The following is a 19,114-nucleotide window of genomic DNA, read 5'->3' as shown; positions in this document are numbered from 1 at the left end:
TAAAAAAAAGACACACAAAAAACCTCATAAAATTGTTTAAAAAGCCGGCGAAGTATTAACAATCTGTTTTACTCCATACGACTTTAGAAATACTTCAGATCGTGGTTGGGAATAGGGGCGGGGAAGTGCACTAATCCTAGTGCCGGGGCAAAGGTTTCATAACTTTACCTACAGATTACACTGTTTTTATTTTGGACGCGGCTCAATATTACAGGATGACCGCAGTGCCCCAAAGCGCCGGGGGAAACGTTTTCACGGGGAGACGCGACAGACGCAGGGGACAAGGTGGCTCGGTGGTGGTACCCAGGCCCATTCGGGAGCCGCCCAGCGTCGGTGGCCAAGATTACCCACCTCGCCAGGAGTCAACTGCACTTCAGGGCCTGGGGCAAAGCGACCCCACCGCCCGCCCCGAGCCACGTGCGCAGCACGCCCCGCCCCTCGCTCGCAGCCGGCGGAGCGAGGCGCGAGCCCGTCGCTCGGTGCGCGCCCCGCCCCTGCGCCCGCAGAGGGGGCCGCCGTAGCCCGCGAGCCCGGGAATCGCCCAGTTCGCTCTCCTTCCCTCTCGGCTGGCCGCTGGGGCGGGGCCAGCCCTCAAGCAGGGCGGCACCCTGGCGGGGTTGTCAGTCAACCACCGAGGGCGGCGGCCCGGCGAGGGCCGGAGCCGGTGAGCGGCCACGTCACGCTCCTCCGGGAGGCCCCGCCCCTGCTCCATCCTTTCGGACCGCCCCCTCCACGCCCCCGCCTCCGCCTCTGACCCCACGAGCAGTTACTGGCTCTGGGAGCGCGAGCCTACCTGACTCTGCTAGAGGTACTACAGCTTCGCGTTGCGGCGTTTGTGCCGCAGCCCGCGCCAAGTGAGGGCTCCCGGGCTTCGGCGCCCGGCGCGTGTTGGCAGGCTCGAGGCTCGCGCCGCTGACGCGGGTTGGACCGGCGGGCGGTTAGCGCCCCGTTCGACGCCGGGAGCTCCGCGGCCTGAGCTGACGCGGGCGGCCGGGCTCTCGGGTTCTCTTCCCCAGGCCGGAGCCAGTCAGTGTCCCGGCGGAGAAACGGGCAGCCGGGCTCCCTGGCCCCGGGCCGCCCCCGGCTGGGGCGGCTGGGGCAGGGGGACGATGTCTGCTCGCGCCCGGGTGCCCGCCGCTCACCCTCCGGAGGAGCGGCCCGCGGTACCAGCTGAGAGGGAGTCGCTGTCGGCCGCGGCGAGCCGGCAAGCCGGGAAGCTGCCCCCGCCCGAACGGGAGGGCAAGGAGGCGGCGAGGGAGGAGAGGAACGCGCTCGCCACCCGCACGGGGGCGCGGGGAGAGCCTTTGCCGGCGCCCGTGCTGGGACACAGCGTGCCTCAGGCGGCCGTGTCCGTGAAGCCCCTGGCGCTGCACCTGGCGCACAAGGCGCGCGGGCCGGGGGGGCCCTTCGGCTGGGAGCCGCCGCCACCGCTGCCTCGGGACCCGCCGGCCGAGGACGCCCGGGAGGAGGAGGCGGAGGCGGCAGGCTCTGAGGAAAAGCTGCCGCCGTCGCCGCCGCCGCTGCCGCGGAAGGAGAATCCCTGGACCAAAAAGCCTCCCCAGCACCTGTCCCCCGCCGGGACGGGGCCGCCGCCGCTGCCCCTACTGGAAACCCTGGAGGCAGGTCTGTGGTTCCTCTGCGGTGGGCACCGGGAGGGTGTGTGCCGGGGCGACTCGCGTGGCGGCGATGCTGGCGGGGGGCTGGGGGAGGGGCAGGCCTCCGTTCCCTGTCAGTCGGAGGTGTTTCGTTCCAAGGTGTCATTCACTCTGCCTGTTTACATAAATGGACATCTGGGAAGGGAGCAGCAGGAAGAGGTGGGACCTCGGGTTCTCCTTGGCTGGTGGGGCACGGCGGGGGTCACGGAGCTGAGCCGCTCGGCGGGCACAGCCTCAGTTATGTCTTACCCCACGTGTTAGTGACATGGGACAGCTGACTTTAGGTAGGTGTTGCAGTTCATCCTATAGAAAAGTTTCTGTAGACTTTTTAAAAAGAGGTGAAGCCAGTCGGAGCAAGGGGGTTTATATGTTAAGTGGAAGAGCAATTGTGAATTTTTTATTGTGAAATAATTGGTAAGCTGAAAATTTCAGTGTTTTCAAAACCGTGCTAAGTAGTCATATTAAAAATGAGATGCTATACTGTAGTTGCTACTCAAAAGCTTTGAGTTTACGACTGTGGTGGAAACTGGTTGAAATGAAATAGGATAGTTGACGAGAGAGTGAATTGCACATTAGGTGAACGGTAGTCTTCTGACATTCAGTTAGCTCACCTCTCTAGGGGAGGTAAGATTATGCCACTGCATTTGAATGCTGACCAATGCAGTATGGCCCTTGGTGCTTTATTTTGGTTATAGCAACTGCAGTTTTTTTTTTTTTTTTAGTTTAAGTGGAAATACTAAATAAACCGAAGACAGAAACCAGTATCTCCTAGTTTTGCTTTCTAATTAAATTGTAGTAAATTAATTGAACTTTTCATATAGAAATTACAGCTGTTTACGTACAAGTCTTCACTCTTCTTAAAAATTAAAGGTTAACAGTGGAACAGGGAAAATTCAAGCATGTTTACAGGGTTGTGAGGCTCAAAAGAGATAAAGGAAATGGTTAAATATAAGGTGATTGTTATAGACACACGTATTGCAGGTATAGAGGTATAGTAACATTTCTTCCAAGGAACTCCAACAGAGTGAGATAAGTGGTAATTGGTTTGCACAGTAATACTCAAATCATTTTTTATAATGCTGTGGTACAGTATAACTTTATTTAAACAAAAGTTATTTTACAGCTGAGGTCTGATAAATGGTTTTTAAATCATCATTCTTGATAAATCTTAACAGTTGCAGAAAAAGCTGCTTAAAATTTTGCTCTGAATTTAATACTGCCACCAGTCTCTCCTAGCTGCAAAGATCTATTTGTTTACTAGTATTAATAACTGAAGAGAACAAAAATCTTAAAGGAAAATCTCTATAAAATTTAGCAAAGAGGGCTTCCCTGGTGGCGCAGTGGTTGAGAGTCCACCTGCCGATGCAGGGGACCACTGGGGTCCTTAATCTTTGTTGGAGATTAAGAACCAGGTGATTCTTGATGTATGGTGTGGTTCATGGGGTTTTTAATTTTGCTGATGTTTCTCTGTAGGCAACATTTCTGTTCTTGGAATCTATTCTGTGCTCTCAGGAATACGGTTCTTCATATGTGGAGTGCTAGAGGAACTTTACAGCCTCTCTGCAGTACTGACTCTATACTTCTACAGAACTTCTATTAGTAATTGAATAACTTAGGTAACTTTCATAAGAGATTGTTGTGTAGAAATTCACAACTTAGGTTCTAGTCCAGATAGTGTTACTACCTAGCGAGTTGACTTTTGTGAAGATTTCTAGGCCTTGTAAATGAATGAAGTGGGTATATTTTCTTTCATTTCTTAATACCAGATTGCCTTCTATAACCTGGGTCTGCCGGCTTCCTATTTTCCTAAGCAAATTTGCAACCTCAAGAATAATGAAATGGGAGCAGAGGACCTTTAGGGTCCAGAGACCAGAGTAGGTGCAAACTAAGGGAGTGTTAAATTAGTACAATAATCTTATTAGTAGGAGGCCTATGTGATTTATCCTATAAACCAGGATGTTCATGAGAGGGAAAGAGGATATTAATTATGCTGTAATAACAGAATTAAACTATGTTTTTCCTAACCAAACCTGGATTTACTGTCACTCACTCAATGAGGTACAGGAATTCCATCCATAAAATTTCACCAGAAAGTTTATTACCAGAGATAGAAACATAGGAAATGTAGGGAAGTATTTAAGGACTTGTAATCATGAATTTTCTGTTAGAACCTGCAGTTCTGACTGAACTGCAGGTGAGGCATTCTTCAGACCTTGTGACACACTTTCCTCCACTTCTGGGATGATTTTGGCTTGTGTATTGCTGTTTCTGGTAATCCAGATAAGGTCCTCTTTTCAACCAAAGCCTGGCCCACAGGAGAGGCCTAGAATAGTGTCACTGCAGTTTTAAATTCCTGTCAGGAGACTGGAAAGAATTGTCCCCCAACCCTTGTTTAAAGTAGTTGTATTTATTTTGGAGACCTTTATTAAAATCACAGTACGGGATTTATGGATCACTTACCTGTACCCATGGTTACATTTTGCATATTAAAAATCAGTTTCTAATACAATTTTAATTCTTTTACACACAAAAACGATGTATAAAAATATTGATTTTGGGAGTTCCCTGGAGGCTTAGTGGTTAGGATTCGGTGCTTTCACTGCAGAGGCCCAGGTTCGATCCCTGGTCGGGGAACCATCCCGCATGCTGCGAGTTGCAGCCAAAATACAAAAAATAAAAATAAAATGATTTTTTTTCATCTTTTTCATCCTTAGTCTTCTTGACCCCATCAACCTTCTTTTCTCGAAGTGTGCTTTCCAGAAGCATCAAATAAGCTTACTGTAACTCTAATAACATTTTAATTGTTATGTAAATGATACATAAATATGTTCTTGTAAAAAAGGAACTTTTGATGTTCCCTTCAGAAAAAAGATAGTCATGTTACCAGTTTACTGAATATCCTTTCAGTCCTTTCTGTGAAATTACTTCCAAATATAGTGTTTTGTATATGTGTTTAGAATATTTTTAAAGTTTTGGTAGATCTTTTATTTTTCTTCTTTACAACTAGTGAGTTTTTTATTCTTTAAATTAGGTATAATTAACATTAGTTTCAGGTGTGCAACATAATGATTTGAGATCTGTGTATACATATTGCGAAATGATCACCATAAGTTTAGTTAACTACCACCTACATACTTAGTTATAAAATAATTTTTTTTCTTGTGATGAAGTTGATCCTTTTTAATCTAAACTTTAAAAAATTGCTGAGAAGTGGTCCATAAATATAACTGATGTAGTTAATTTAGCCATTTATGTATTGATCAACATCTTGGTTGTTACAAACATTTTTATGCATGCCTTTTATCCTAGAGAAAATACATATCTGATTTTCTCGAGGAGAGAAAAGTGGAATTGTTAGGTCACAGTGCATTTGTTGACAAGTTGCTCTTGAAAATGACTACTAATTGATACTCCCACTTTCAGAGTACGAGAAGTAAGTAGGTTTTTTTTACATGTTTTTCAAAAATTTTGTTTTATTTATTCTTTATACAGCAGGTTTTTATTAGTTATCTGTTTTACACATATTAGTGTGTATATGTCAATCCCGATCTCCCAATTCATCACACCACCACCCCCCCAACCCCCTGCCACTTTCCCCCCTTGGTGTCCATACGTTTGTTCTCTACATCTGTGTCTCTATTTCTGCCCTGCAAACCGGTTTGTCTGTACCATTCCTCTGGGTTCCACATATATGCGTTAATATACGATATTTGTTTTTCTGACTTATTTCACTCTGTATGACAGTCTCTAGATCCATTCACGTCTCTACAAATGACCCAATTTCGTTCCTTTTCATGGCTGAGTAATAATCCTTTGTATATATGTACCACATCTTCTTTATCCATTTGTCTGTCGATGGGTGTTTAGGTTGCTTCCATGACCTGGCTATTGTAAATAGTGCTGCATTGAACATTGGGGTGCATGTGTGTTGTTGAATTATGGTTTCCTCTGGGTATGTGCCCAGTTGAGGGATTGCTGGGTCATACGGTAGCTCTATTTTTAGTTTTTTAAGGAACCTCCATACTGTTCTCCATTGTGGCTGTATCAATTTACATTCCCACCAACAGTGCAAGAGTGTTAGCTTTTCTCCATACCCTCTCCAGCATTTGTTGTTTGTAGATTTTCTGATGATGCCCATTCTAACTGGGGTGAGGTGATACCTCATGGTAGTTTTGATTTGCATTTCTCTAATAATTAGTGATGTTGAGCACCTTTTCATGTGCTTCTTGGCCATCTGTATGTCTTCTGTGGAGAAATGTCTATTTAGGTCTTCTGCCCATTTTTGGATTGGGTTGTTTGTTTTTTTAATATTGAGCCGCATGAGCTGTTTATATATTTTGGAGATTAATCCTTTGTCTGTTTGTTGATTCGTTTGCAAATATTTTCTCCCATTCTGAGGGTTGTCTTTTCGTCTTGCTTGTAGTTTCCTTTGCTTTGCAAAAGCTTTTAAGTTTCATTAGGTCCCATTTCTTTATTTTTGTTTTTATTTCCATTACTCTAGGAGGTGGATCAAAAAAGATCTTGCTGTGATTTATGTCAAAGTGTGTTCTTCTTATGTTTTCCTCTAAGAGTTTTATAGTGTCTGGTCTTACATTTAGGTGTCTAATCCTTTTGAGTTTATTTTTGTTGATGGTGTTAAGGAGTGTTCTAATTTCATTCTTTTACATGTAGCTGTACAGTTTTCCCAGCACCACTTATTGAAAAGACTGTCTTTTCTCCATTGTATATGCTTGCCTCCTTTGTCATAGATTAGTTGACCATAGGTGTGTGGGTTTATCTCTGGGCTTTCTATCCTGTTCCATTGATCTATATTTCTGTTTTTGTGCCAGTACCATATTGTCTTGATTACTGTAGCTTTGTAGTACAGTCTGAAGTCAGGGAGTCTGATTCCTCCAGCTCTGTTTTTTTCCCTCAAGATTGCTTTGGCTATTCGGGGTCTTTTGTGTCTCCATACAAATTTTAAGGTTTTTTTGTTCTAGTTCTGTAAAAAATGCCACTGGTAATTTGATAGGGATTGCATTGAATCTGTAGATTGCTTTGGGTAATATAGTCATCTTCACGATATTAATTCTTCCAATCCAAGGACACGGTATATTTTTCCATTTGTTTGTGTCATCTTTGGTTTCTTTCATCAGTGTCTTACAGTTTTCTGAGTACAGGTCTTTTACCTCCTTAGGTAGGTTTATTCCTAGGTATTTTATTCTTTTTGTTGCAGTGGTGACTGGGATTGTTTCCTTAATTTATCTTTCTGATCTTTCGTTGTTAGTGTATAGGGATGCAAGAGATTTCTGTGCATTAATTTTGTATCCTGCAACTTTACCAAATTCACTGATTAGCTCTAGTAGTTTTCTGGTGGCATCTTTAAGATTCTCATTGTATAGTATCATGTCATCTGCAAACAGTGACAGTTTTACTTCTTCTTTTCCAATTTGTATTGTTTTTATTTCTTTTTCTCCTCTGATTGCCGTGACTAGGACTTCCAAAACTATGTTGAATAGTAGTGGCGAGAGTGGACATCCTTGTCTTGTTCCTGATCTTAGAGGAAATGCTTTCAGTTTTTCACCTTTGAGAATGATGTTTGCTGTTGTTCTGTCGTATATGGGCTTTATTATGTTGAGGTAGTTTCCCTTTATGCCCACTTTCTGGAGAGTTTTTTTCATAAATGGGTGTTGAATTTTGTCAAAAGCTTTTTCTGCATCTATTGAGATGATCATGTGGTTTTTCTTCTTCAAGTTGTTAATATGGTGTATCACATTGATTGATTGGCGTATACTGAAGAATCCCTGCATCCCTGGGATAAATCCCACTTGCTCATGGTGTATGATCCTTTTAATGTGTTGTTGGATTCTGTTTGCTAGTATTTTGTTGAGGATTTTTGCATCTATATTCATCAGTGATACTGGTTTGTAATTTTCTTTTTTTTTTTTTTTGTAGTATCTTTGCCTGGTTTCTTATCAGGGTGATGTTGGCCACGTAGAATGAGTTTGGGAGTGTTCCTTCCTCTGCAGTTTTTTGGAAGAGTTTGAGAAAGATGGGTGTTAGCTCTTTAAATGTTTGATAGAATTCACATGTGAAGCCATCTGGTCCTGGACTTTTGTTTGTTGGAAGATTTTTAATCACAGTTTCAATTTCATTACTTGTGATTGGTCTGTTCATATTTTCTATTTCTTCCTGGTTCAGTCTTGGAAGGTTATACCTTTCTAAGAATTTGTCCATTTCTTCCAGGTTGTCCATAGTCGGATAAGATGCTTCATATGATTTCAGTTTTCTTAAATTTACGGAGGCTTGATTTGTGACCCAAGATTTGTCCTATCCTGGAGAATGTTCCATGTGCACTAGAGGAGAAAGTGTAATATGCTGTTTTTTGGATGGAATGTCCTATAAATATCAATTAAATCTATCTGGTCTGTTGTGTCATTTAAAGCTTGCGTTTCCTTATTAATTTTCTGTCTGGATGATCCATTGCTGTAAGTGAGGTGTTAAAGTCCCCTACTATTATTGTCTTACTGTTGATTTCCTCTTTTATGGCTGTTAGCATTTACCTTATGTATTGTGGTGCTCCTATGTTGGGTGTATATATATTTATAATTCTTATATCTTCTTCTTGGATTGATCCCTTGATCATTATATAGTGTCCTTCCTTGTCTCTTGTAACATTCTTTATTTTAAAGTCTATTTTATCTGATATGAGTATTGCTACTCCCGCTTTCTTTTGATTTTCATTTACATGGAATATCTTTTTCCATTTCCTCACTTTCAGTCTGTCTGTGTCCCTAGGTCTGAAGTAGGTCTCTTGTAGACAGAATATATATGGGTCTTTTTTTGTATCTATTCAGCAAGCCCGTGTCTTTCTGTTGGAACATTTAATCCATTCATGTTTAAGGTAATTATCGATATGTATGTTCCTATTACCGTTTTCTTAATTGTTATGGGTTTGTTTTTGTAGGTCCTTTTCTTCTCTTATGTTTCCCACTTAGAGAAGTGCCTTTTGCATTTGTTGTAGAGCTGGTGTGGTGGTGCTGAATTCTCTTAGCTTTTGCTTGTCTGTAAAGCTTTTGATTTCTCCATCAAATGGGAATGAGATCCTTGCCAGGTAGAGTAATCTTGGTTGTAGGTTCTTCCCTTTCATCACTTTAAATATATCGTGCCACTCCCTTCTGGTTTGTAGAGTTTCTGCTGAGAAATCAGCTGTTAACCTAATGGGAGTTCCCTTGTATGTTATTTGTCGTTTTTCCCTTGTTGCTTTCAATAATTTTTCTTTGTCTTTAATTTTTGTCAGTTTGATTACTATGTGTCTCGGTGTGTTTTTCCTTGGGTTTATCCTGTCTGGGACTCTGCTCTTCCTGGACTTGGGTGACTATTTCCTTTCCCATGTTAGGGAAGTTTTCGACTATAATCTCTTCAAATATTTTCTCAGGTCCTCTCTCTCTCTCTTTTCCTTCTGGGAGCCCTGTAATGTGAATGTTGTTGCGTTTAATATTGTCCCAAAGGTCTCAGGCTGTCTTCATTTCTTTTCATTCATTTTTGTTTATTCTCTTCCGTGGCAATGAATTCCACCATTCTGTCTTCCAGGTCACTTATCCATTCTTCTGCCTCAGTTATTCTGCTATTGATTCCTTCTAGTGTATTTTTCATTTCAGTTATTGTATTGTTCATCTCTGTTGGTTTGTTCTTTAATTCTTCTACGTGTTTGTTCTTTAATTCTTCTAGGTGTTTGTTAAACATTTCTTGCATCTTCTCGATCTTTGCCTCCATTCTTTTTCTGAGGTCTTGGATCATCTTCACTATCATCATTCTGAATTTTTTTTCTGGAAGGTTACGTATCGCCACTTCATTTAGTTGTTTTTCTGGGGTTTTATCTTGTTCCTTCATCTGGTACAAAGTCCTCTGCCTTTTCATTTTGTCTATCTTTCTGTGAATGGTTTTCCTTCCACAGGCTGAAGAATTGTAGTTCTTCTTGCCTCTGCTGTCTGCCCTCTGGTGGATGAGGTTATCTCGCTTTTTTTTACATTTTTTTAAGGCACTCATTTACTGTAGCAAAATGCCATTTTATGACATTTTCCCCTTAAATGTAATAAAACATGTGATTCATGACTGTCAGTGCGTTTTCTTAATTAAAGCTTTGCTAAAGATTATGGTCATGAGTAAAATTGCCCATCATACTGCAGTTTTTGTTTTCACTATCCAAGCTCTTAAAATGAATTCCTCGTCTATTAGGAATTGTTTCCTTATAGATTAAGATATTAGAATAATGTTCAAAGAAGTTGTATAGTGGCTTACTAGTGATGTTTGAAAAATGGATATGTGAAAATCACACACTTGTTCATGTATGGTTATATATACTTGGAGCCACTGGTAGCTTATATTTCTTAGGTTTCATCTGCCTGAAAAAACTTTTTTTAATTAAAATTTCTTTATATTTTAATTTTTAGGTTGGCTTTGTTTTTCAGTCTTAGGTTTTTTCTAATGATATGCTAGGAGGGCGGTTTCCTCCATTTTTGCTGGAACATGGGAAAATGAAAATATTGTTTTCTTTTTTTAGAATAAATTTATTTATTTTATTTTTGGCTGTGTTGGGTCTTTATTGCTGTGCACGGGCTTTATCTAGTTGGAGCGAGCGGGGGCTACTCTTCGTTTTGGTGCGCAGGCTTCTTATTGTGGTAGCTTCTCTTGTTGTGGAGCACGGGCTCTTAGGCCTGTGGGTTTCAGTAGTTGTGGCTAGCAGACTCTAGAGCCCAGGCTCAGTAGTTGCAGTGCATGGGCTTATTTGCTCTGCCAGGTGTGGGATATTCCCGGACTAGGGCTCGAACCCATGTCCCCTGCATTGGCAGGCGGATTCTTAACTACTGCACTACCAGGGAAGTCCTGAGGTCATTTATTTAAATACAGTTATCCGTAAACCTACAGTGAACATTTTTCTTTTTTTTGGTGGGGGGACCGTGCTGCTCAGCCTGCAGTATCTTAGCTCCCCAACCAGGGATTGCACCTGTGCCGACTGCAGTGGAAGCATGGGGTTGTAACCACTGGGCCTCCAGGAAAGTCCCTGCAGTGAACATCTCATACTGACATCATTGTACCTTGTGTTGATTACCAGATAATTTCGCAGAAATGCAATTGTTTCATTAAAAAGTATATACATTTTATTTTACTTTTTAAAAATTTTTAAATTTAAAAATTTAAATTTTTAAATTTTTAAAAATTTTATTGGATTATAGTTGATTTACAATGTGTGTTAGTTTCAGGTGTACAGCAGAGTGATTCAGTTATATATATACACATATATTCATTCTTTTTCAGATTCTTTTCTCATATAGGTTATCACAGAAGATTGAGTAGAGTTCCCTGTACTATACAGTACGTCCTTATTGGTTATCTATCTTATAAAAAAGTATATATATTTTATTGTTATTATTATTATTTTGGCCATGTGGCTTGAGGGATTTTAGTTTCCTGACCAGGTAATGAACCTGGGCCCTTGGCAGTGAGAACGTGAAGGCCTAACCACTGGACTGCCAAGAAATTCCCCAAAAAAGTATATACGTTTTAAATGACAGATTACCCTTAAAAGATTCTACTGCTTAATACTCATTCCAACAGCATGAGAGAAATGTCCATTTATATAAGCTGATCAGTGCTTGGTATTCTCTGTTTTGTCAGAATGATAGGTGAAAACTGTTCTGTTTTACTTTACATTTCTTAGTACAGTTGAGTTAGCATTTCATATTTGGCCACTGGTATTTCGTTTGAATCATCTCTTTATTTTTTACTCAGATTTATTTATTTTTTTTAAAAGCTCAGTGTCATTCTTTTAACAGAAAAAGAGTGGGTTGATGAGGTGGTCTAAGAGTAGCACAAAGGACTTCCTTATGTGGAACTTGGAATTAGACAAATGTGTTCACAGTTGGCATTGCACATCTGCATGTTCCCCTTCTCCCTGTCTTAGGGAGTCTGCCCTGTGAAGTTGACAGCATGAAGGAGCAGACCAGAATGCTTGCTTTTTGTGGACAGCTAGCTCCCAAAGAAAAGGGCGGAAAGGTGTTGGTTTTGCAAGTCAGTTCTTTTCCTAAACTCATTAATCAGGAAACTTACTGTTTCTGTGGGAGGAATTCGGACTTGGGAACAGGAATATTCCAGGAAAGTCTTCCTTTTAAAAAAGTAAATTAGGGGTTTCCCTGGTGGCACAGTGGTTAAGAATCCGCCTGCCAATGCAGGGGACACGGGTTCAATCCCTGGTCCGGGAAGATCCCACATGCCACGGAGCAACTAAGCCCGTGCACCACAATTACTGAGCCTGCTCGCCTAGAGCCCGTGCTCCACAACAAGAGAAACCACTGCAATGTGAAGCCCACGCACCACAACAAAGAGTAACACCTGCTTGCCACAACTAGAGGAAGCCCGCGTGCAGCAACGAAGACCCAATGCAGCCAAGAATAAATAAATAAATAAGCAAACAAACAAACAAACATTTTAAAAAAGTTATTAAAAAAAAGAAATCACTTTCCTATCCCAGCGTATCCAACTACATTGGCCAGCATAATTTGTCAAATAACTTTTAATGAGAATAAATTACGGTATTGATTGTGTACTTAATGATACTTGATCGATAAAATGTCAGAATTATAGAGGCCACAGAGTTAAATGTGCACTTTTTTCCCATTGTATTTCCTGAGGAGGTGTTAAAGTTGAGAGAGTAAAATTTAAACAAAAATCCAAAATTTTTGAGTTCAAAAGAATTTATTGAAATCAAAATCTCTCTCCCTTTTATTTTTTTAATTTAATATTTGTTTTTTAAGGATTTCTTTTGATATGGACCATTTTTAAAGTCTTTATTGAATTTGTTACAATATTGCTTCAGTTATATGTTTTGGTTTTTTGGCCAGGAGGCATGTGGGATCTTAGCTCCCTGACCAGGGATCGAACCCGTGACCCCTGCATTAGAGGGTGGATTCTTAATCACTGGACCACAAGGGAAGTCGATTTTAAAGCAATAGAAAGATTATTAACTCATGCTCAAATATTTTTTGGTTTGTAAATAACATTTAATATTGAAGTTAAAAAGTTTTATTTTTATGTGGTCAGAATAATTTTTTAAATTTCTGACCTTAATTTTGTGATTATTAATGTCTAATTGATTTGTAATAAAACTCGCTTGTGTGGCCTATCCCTAAATACTTTTCAGTACATCAGGTAGTTTGTATAAGGCTGTGTTTTGTAACCACCAGGCACTTAATTTACTTGACTTAGCAATGTTTTGGGACATGTTTTCTACTTTGTTGAGGGAAAGGTCTTTCAAATGTTCTATACTGTATAACTTCCATACAATATACGTTATATTTACAAAATATACCTCAGTCAAATTCTAATGTTCAAATATTGTTTTTGTTAAATTAGGTTTTTTCCTGCTTCCCTTTTTTTTCTATCTGTCCAAATTTTTTTTCTGTATCTTATTTTTGTTAGTGAAGTATTTATCCTTATGCACATTGACACATATGTATACACTTATTATGTGTCCCTAAAGTATAAACAAGTATAAAGCAAATACCCATGTACTCACTATTCTGCTTTAGAAATAAAATTACTACAATATTCAAGATCCCTGTGTGCCCATCCCTGGTGATGTCTTCATCCTTCATCAGTCTTCCTTTCATGAAATCTTATTTGAATGTTTCTGGGTTTTAACTCAAAGATTACTTTATTTTAGTCTATGAATTGGTCATTGCCACGATTTTGGGGATTCATGTTTTGCTGAATTACTATGTTTTCTGTAGCTGCAGATCCCATGTTTATTCTGCTTTTTAATATTTAGGTCATGTTTAGCTAGATGATCATCATGGTAGATAATGAATCAGGATGCAAGACACTGTAAAGCTTCATTACAATGAAGACTATATTTGTCAATCTTTGTGTTCTTATTCAAGAGGGACAAGTGATGATACCATGATAGTCTTGTACAAACTTTTACAGAGATCGCTTCTATTTTTTATGGCTTGGATCTAGATACAGCCTATTACGGTTGCCAAACTTTGTTTTCTGACGACAAATAGTTTGAAGTGTTCTGATTTATTTTCTGCATGCTCCTTGATGCATGTGAATGTATTTATATGTATATATAATATATATAGAAAAATGTATTCCGTTGGGAGTTGATTCACTAACTTTACTGTATTAAAACATGTTATATTGCTAATTTTTCCGTGTTACATTCTATTAGTGAACGGATTGGTCTATCAGTTCAGTGTAAGTAAACTTAGTATTTTCTACATCTTGATTTGAACACTGAAGACCACTTTGAATCTACGTTTGAAATGTAGTTGATTTCTTGTTAGGAATTTGAGTCTCAGAACTTTGGATTTTGTTGAGAATAATTATTCCACTGACTTAACTGAAATTGGTTTGTTATTTTGTTAAATATTTTGCATGATGTGGTTGTAAAAACAATTCCATGTTTTTTTGTTTTGTTTTGTTTTGTTTTAGAGCTCAGTTCTCCCCAGATTATAAAAGCAGGAAAACTCAAGACAAAGAAATCCAACAAGGTATGTCATGACAAGAAATAGTTTTTAACTATTTTGAAAGGAACTCCTCTTAGATTATTGTGTATTTTTCTGTTCTATCATTGATGTTAGTTTAAAGTTAATATACTAGAAAATTGTAACCTTTATCCAAATCCCCATATGCCTCTGTTATCCTGTCTCTATCAGTTTAGTCAAGGTCATTATTCATGCCACAAGTTGGATCGTAAGACATTCCTCTTGCTGTGTTCTGTTGTTTGGAGAAGGTTTTGCGTTACTTTTGCAAATGCCTGCATATAATTGAATGAGGGTGATTTTAAAAATTGCATTCACTTTTAGAAAATATTTTTTCTACTTAAATAACACTTATTTACCTCTTAGGCTAGTGATTTCAGCGATATGTCGAACTGGCCAACACCTAGTGAATTAGTGAACACTGAAGTGAGTATTGTTTTAAGACTTCTTTTTTTTTTTTTTAAATAAAGGGAAGGTATTCTCATTTTAACATGCTGAATTTATTTTACTTCAAATTTAGAGAATTGCATTAATAAAATACCCATTTTTCAGATACCTTGATTTCATTCATCACATTGCCTTCATCTGGTTGTATTCTCAGGACCACACATTTGGAAAGGATGGGGTACCATGCTGTCAGCTTCACGTAATGCCTACAAATAGATTACTTTTTAATGTGTCTAAGTGAAGCCCATTTTGTGTTTCAGAATGTATTCTATATATGTTGTCTTTGAGTTACAGTCTTTTCAATGTGTTGAAGTCCTAACTGTCTATATACACATGCATATATATGCATATATATCATATCAAGAGATGTTCAGTAAATGGATTTTTAATTTATCTATGAAAGAAGTTCTAAAAGATGTTCTGGGATATTCTATCAAAAGTCTTTTTAGAGAAGTAGTATATATGGTATCTGGTTACGTGGTTTCATTTGACACTGTACATCTTGCTATTTGTAATTTGTGCAGAATTATTGGTGTGTAGTTTAAAAACTATAAACTAAAACTAGTTAACTATAACTATAAAGCAACTTAGTTGTATAAATGACATAATAAACTGCACATATATAAAGTGTACAGTTTGATACGCTTTGACCTATGAAACCTTTGCCACAAACAAGATAATGAACTTAATTTGTAATTCTTCCTGTCACATTCCACCCCCTCACCCCATCATCCCAGACAACCACTGATAAGCTTTCTGTCACTTAGTTAATTTGCATTTTCTACAGTTTTTTTTTTTTATTGGAGTATAGTTGATTTACAATGCATTTTCTACAATTTTATGTAAGTGGAGTCATACAGGATGCATCCTTTTTTTTTTCTGGCTTTCATTTAGCTTAATTATTTTGAGATTTATTTATGTTATACGTATTAGTAGTTCATTCCTTCTTATTTTCTGGGTAGTACTCCATTGTATGGATATAACGCTGTCCATTCACCTATTGGTGGACATTTGTGTTGATTCCAGTTTTGGGCTATTAAGAATAAAGCTGCTATATCAGGACTTCCCTGGTGGTGCAGTGGTTAAGAAGCCACCTGCCAATGCAGGGGACACGGGTTCGAGCCCTGGTCCGGGAAGATCCCACATGCCGCGGAGCAACTAAGCCCGTGCGCCACAACTACTGAGCCTGCGCTCTAGAGTCCGCGTGCCACAGCTACTGGAGCCCGTGCACCTAGAGCCCGTGCTCCACAGCAAGAGAAGCCACCACAATGAGAAGCCCGCGCACCACAACGAAGAGTAGCCTCCGCTCGCCACAACTAGAGAAAGCCCGCGTGCAGCAACGAAGATACAACGCAGTCAAAAATAAATTTATAAAAAAAAATAAAGCTGCTGTATAAACATTTATGTACAAAATTTTGCATGGAATAATGCTTTTGTTTTTCTTGAGCGTAGAATGGTTGGATTTTATGGTAGCTATTTATTTAACTTTTAAAACTACTAAACTTTTTATTCCACCAGCAGTGTATGAGAATTCTAGTTATTCTGTAGCCTCACTAATACTCTATGTGGTCAGCCTTTTAATTTTAGTCAGTCTAGTAGGTGTATAGTGGTATCACACTATAGTTTTTAATTTGCATTTTTCTAATGATGTCAAGCACATTTTCATGTACATTTGTCATCACTATATCTTTTTGATGAAGTGTCTGTTCAACTCTAGCCCACATTTCAATTGTTTTCTTGTTACTGCATTATAGAGTTCATTATATATTTTAGATACAAGTCCTTTTATCAAATACTTAGCAAATATTTTCTTCCAGTTTTTCAAATGACTTTTAACAGTGTCTTTTGTAAAGTAGTTTTTTAGTTTTGTTAAAAGTTGTCATTCTTTTTGCGATATTTAGGTAAGGTGTTACCACAGATTTTTGGATATGTTAGTGAAAATGTTCATGAAAATTATTTCATTCAGAAAACCTTTTTGCAGTGTCAGAGTGTCATCAGCCTAGGAAATAAGAAGCCACAAAACAGAAAAGAAAGAGAAGACAAGGTTGAAAAGAGAAGTAACAGTGAAAGCAAAGAAAGCCGGGAAACAAAATTAGATGGTCCTGGTGAAAATGTCAGTGAGGATGAGGCTCAGTCAAGTAATCAACGAAAGAAAGGTTAGTTTGTTTACATCTTCATTTTGATTTTTAAGTTTTTGAAGAGAGTTGTAGTAATGAAGAATTGTATTTAATCAGTTGATTCCTGGTAGTCACTGGTAGTCACAGTTGATTCCTGGTAGTTAGTAGTTTGGATTTCTTCAGGATACAGTTTCTACAATGGTAACTGATTTTCTTTTGTAGCATTTCTGAACTATGAGACTTTCCTCTCTATGTTTGACTTGTATTTTATGTAAGAATGGATTTAAATTCCACCTATAGAGGTGGGTGTAGATATATTCTTGGAAAGTTGTATGATAACTATTGTTTTTTAAATCTGCATTGGAACAGCTCCCTTTTTTTCAGGAAATTTTGAGAAAATATTTTTCTGAGACAAAATTGAGAACAATCTTGGTCAACTCTTTTTCCTCATTGCATTCCCCCATTACTCTTTGAAGGAAAAAAATATTGTCTTTACATCCTTTTCCATATTCTTTTAGGAACTTCTCATGTGTCTAGGGACAGATTATGATTTAATTGGTAAAAGCATATTCTCATTCAGTGTTCTGAGTCTCAGTAAAAGTGTCTTCAGGGGTTTTTAGGCAGAAAAGTTCTTTAAACTGTCAGAAGGTCAGTAGCTGAGGCAAAGTGAACTCTGGGGAGAGGGCAAGGGGTGCTATTGGAGAGGTAGGAAAGGTCCATGTTATTCAGGGCTTTGGTAACTTGGAATTGGTATTTTAAGTACTGTGGGAAGCCATTGAAGCATTTTAATTCTTGGAGGTGATGGGGCATGGGAGGGGACATTTCATGATGAAGTAGTTGCCAGCCAACTTCTTTAATAATGGAACTAACAGTCTGCCGTGTACTGAGCACTTACTTGAATTTTTTCTTTTTTGATGACTATTATAACCCTTAGCTGCAGGGTAATCATGAGGCTCACTCTATATAGTATGCCAAGGGTAATTGCTCAGAAGTGGTGGCAGTAGGACAACCATGTGGTTGTTACAAAAAATTTCCCCATTTCTTGAATGCTTAATCACTTACCTTTTTCATGCTCCTTTGATACATAAGTAGTCTTTTTGACTGTCTAGAAGTCATACAGGTAACAAGACCTATCCTGCTCTAAAATTTGTCTTCCTTGTTAGTTGTTTCAATTAAAACTGATTAGCCAACACTAAAATGCGGGTGTTTGTAGTTAAAGTAATGTTATATAATCGGGTCATGAATTGACTCTCCTTAGAGCACACATGTTTATCTTTAAGTGCTTATTTATGCCCAAAGTATCTCATGGATAGAATTTACAGTATAGACTTTAAGGAGTTTTTAGATTCTTTCATATTCTCTTTTCCTTATCTGTCTGTAGTTTGCCGTATTAGTAGGAAATTAGTACACTAATATTCCCTTAATTACTTTGATAGTTTTTCCTTTGCCCATGAGTCTTTTTGTTTTAGTTGAAATATATAGTGGGCAGAAGACTGAATATTTTGAAACTTTAACTATGGAATTCATGAATAGGTAACCTTCAGAATTTCACTATACTAAATATAACAATTAATTACACTATCATTTAGTCAACAAGAAGCTTTAAATTGCTTGTATCTCTTAAGAAGTTAGGAAAAAGTGTAGTAGCTATACAAAGGTTTATCAAATGCAGTTAGACAGATTTTATACTTAAACTTTATTTTGAAAAAGTTCTTTCATTAGTAGTGATGCTGGATGAATTAATATTTGAGGCAGTGATTTGAAACTAAAAGTGTTTTGAATCACTGGTCAAACAGTTATCAGGTATACCCTGTTCTAAAGCCTAAGTATCAAGTATTAGATGGAAGTAGTGTGTACACTTAATATTTTTTATGGCTTATTTGTCAGAATTAAACAGAAGAGTGTGCATTTCACTTAAAAGCAAAAGAATTCCAATGATACTCTATCACTGGCTTTTCACTTGAGTTTTAGAAACTTATTATTTGCCCAAATAAGTTTATTAAAGAGCTGGGGGAGCAGAAGAAAATCATTTTGGTACTCTACAAGTAATCCCTTTAAGGACAAATTAAGTCTTTCATTTATTTAATTAAAATTTAGAGTCCTTTCACAATTGCAAAGCTTTAATGAAAATTGTGCATTGTCATTAAATGATTTTATTTTGTTTTCTTCAAGCTAATAAGCACAAGTGGGTACCACTCCACCTAGATGATGTAAGACCAGACAGTCAAGAAAGACCAGGGTCCCGGAATAGCTCAAGATGTCAACCTGAAGCAAATAAATCACATAACAATAGGAGAAATGACACACGAAGTAAGTAACATTCTAAGAGAAAAATGACTCATCTAGTCTTAATCTTACTATTTTAATAACC

General features: G+C 38.7%; 1 protein-coding gene across 7 annotated transcripts in view; it reads left to right on the top strand.

Moving 5' to 3' along the window:
* Positions 1–753: 753 nt before the first annotated feature.
* LARP1B (La ribonucleoprotein 1B) overlaps positions 754–19,114 on the top strand; it is a 128,315-nt gene continuing 109,954 nt past the window's right edge. For 2 of the 7 annotated variants that reach the window (XM_073804844.1, XM_033856695.2), the window contains exons 1-5: positions 758–1,623; positions 14,130–14,188; positions 14,546–14,605; positions 16,608–16,782; positions 18,916–19,053. In XM_073804844.1, the coding sequence (XP_073660945.1) occupies positions 1,110–1,623; positions 14,130–14,188; positions 14,546–14,605; positions 16,608–16,782; positions 18,916–19,053 (946 nt within the window). In that variant the 5' untranslated portion in view covers positions 758–1,109. Of the gene's footprint in view, positions 1,624–14,129; positions 14,189–14,545; positions 14,606–14,780; positions 14,826–16,592; positions 16,783–18,915; positions 19,054–19,114 lie in introns of all 7 variants that reach the window. The other 5 variants (XM_019928023.3, XM_033856693.2, XM_033856694.2 and 2 more) reach the window with 5 other exon arrangements.

This window comes from Tursiops truncatus, chromosome 5, assembly GCF_011762595.2.
Source record: "Tursiops truncatus isolate mTurTru1 chromosome 5, mTurTru1.mat.Y, whole genome shotgun sequence".
Taxonomy (NCBI): domain Eukaryota; kingdom Metazoa; phylum Chordata; class Mammalia; order Artiodactyla; family Delphinidae; genus Tursiops; species Tursiops truncatus.
Note: the sequence above shows the minus strand (reverse complement) of the source record. Positions and strands in the feature narration are given on the sequence as shown.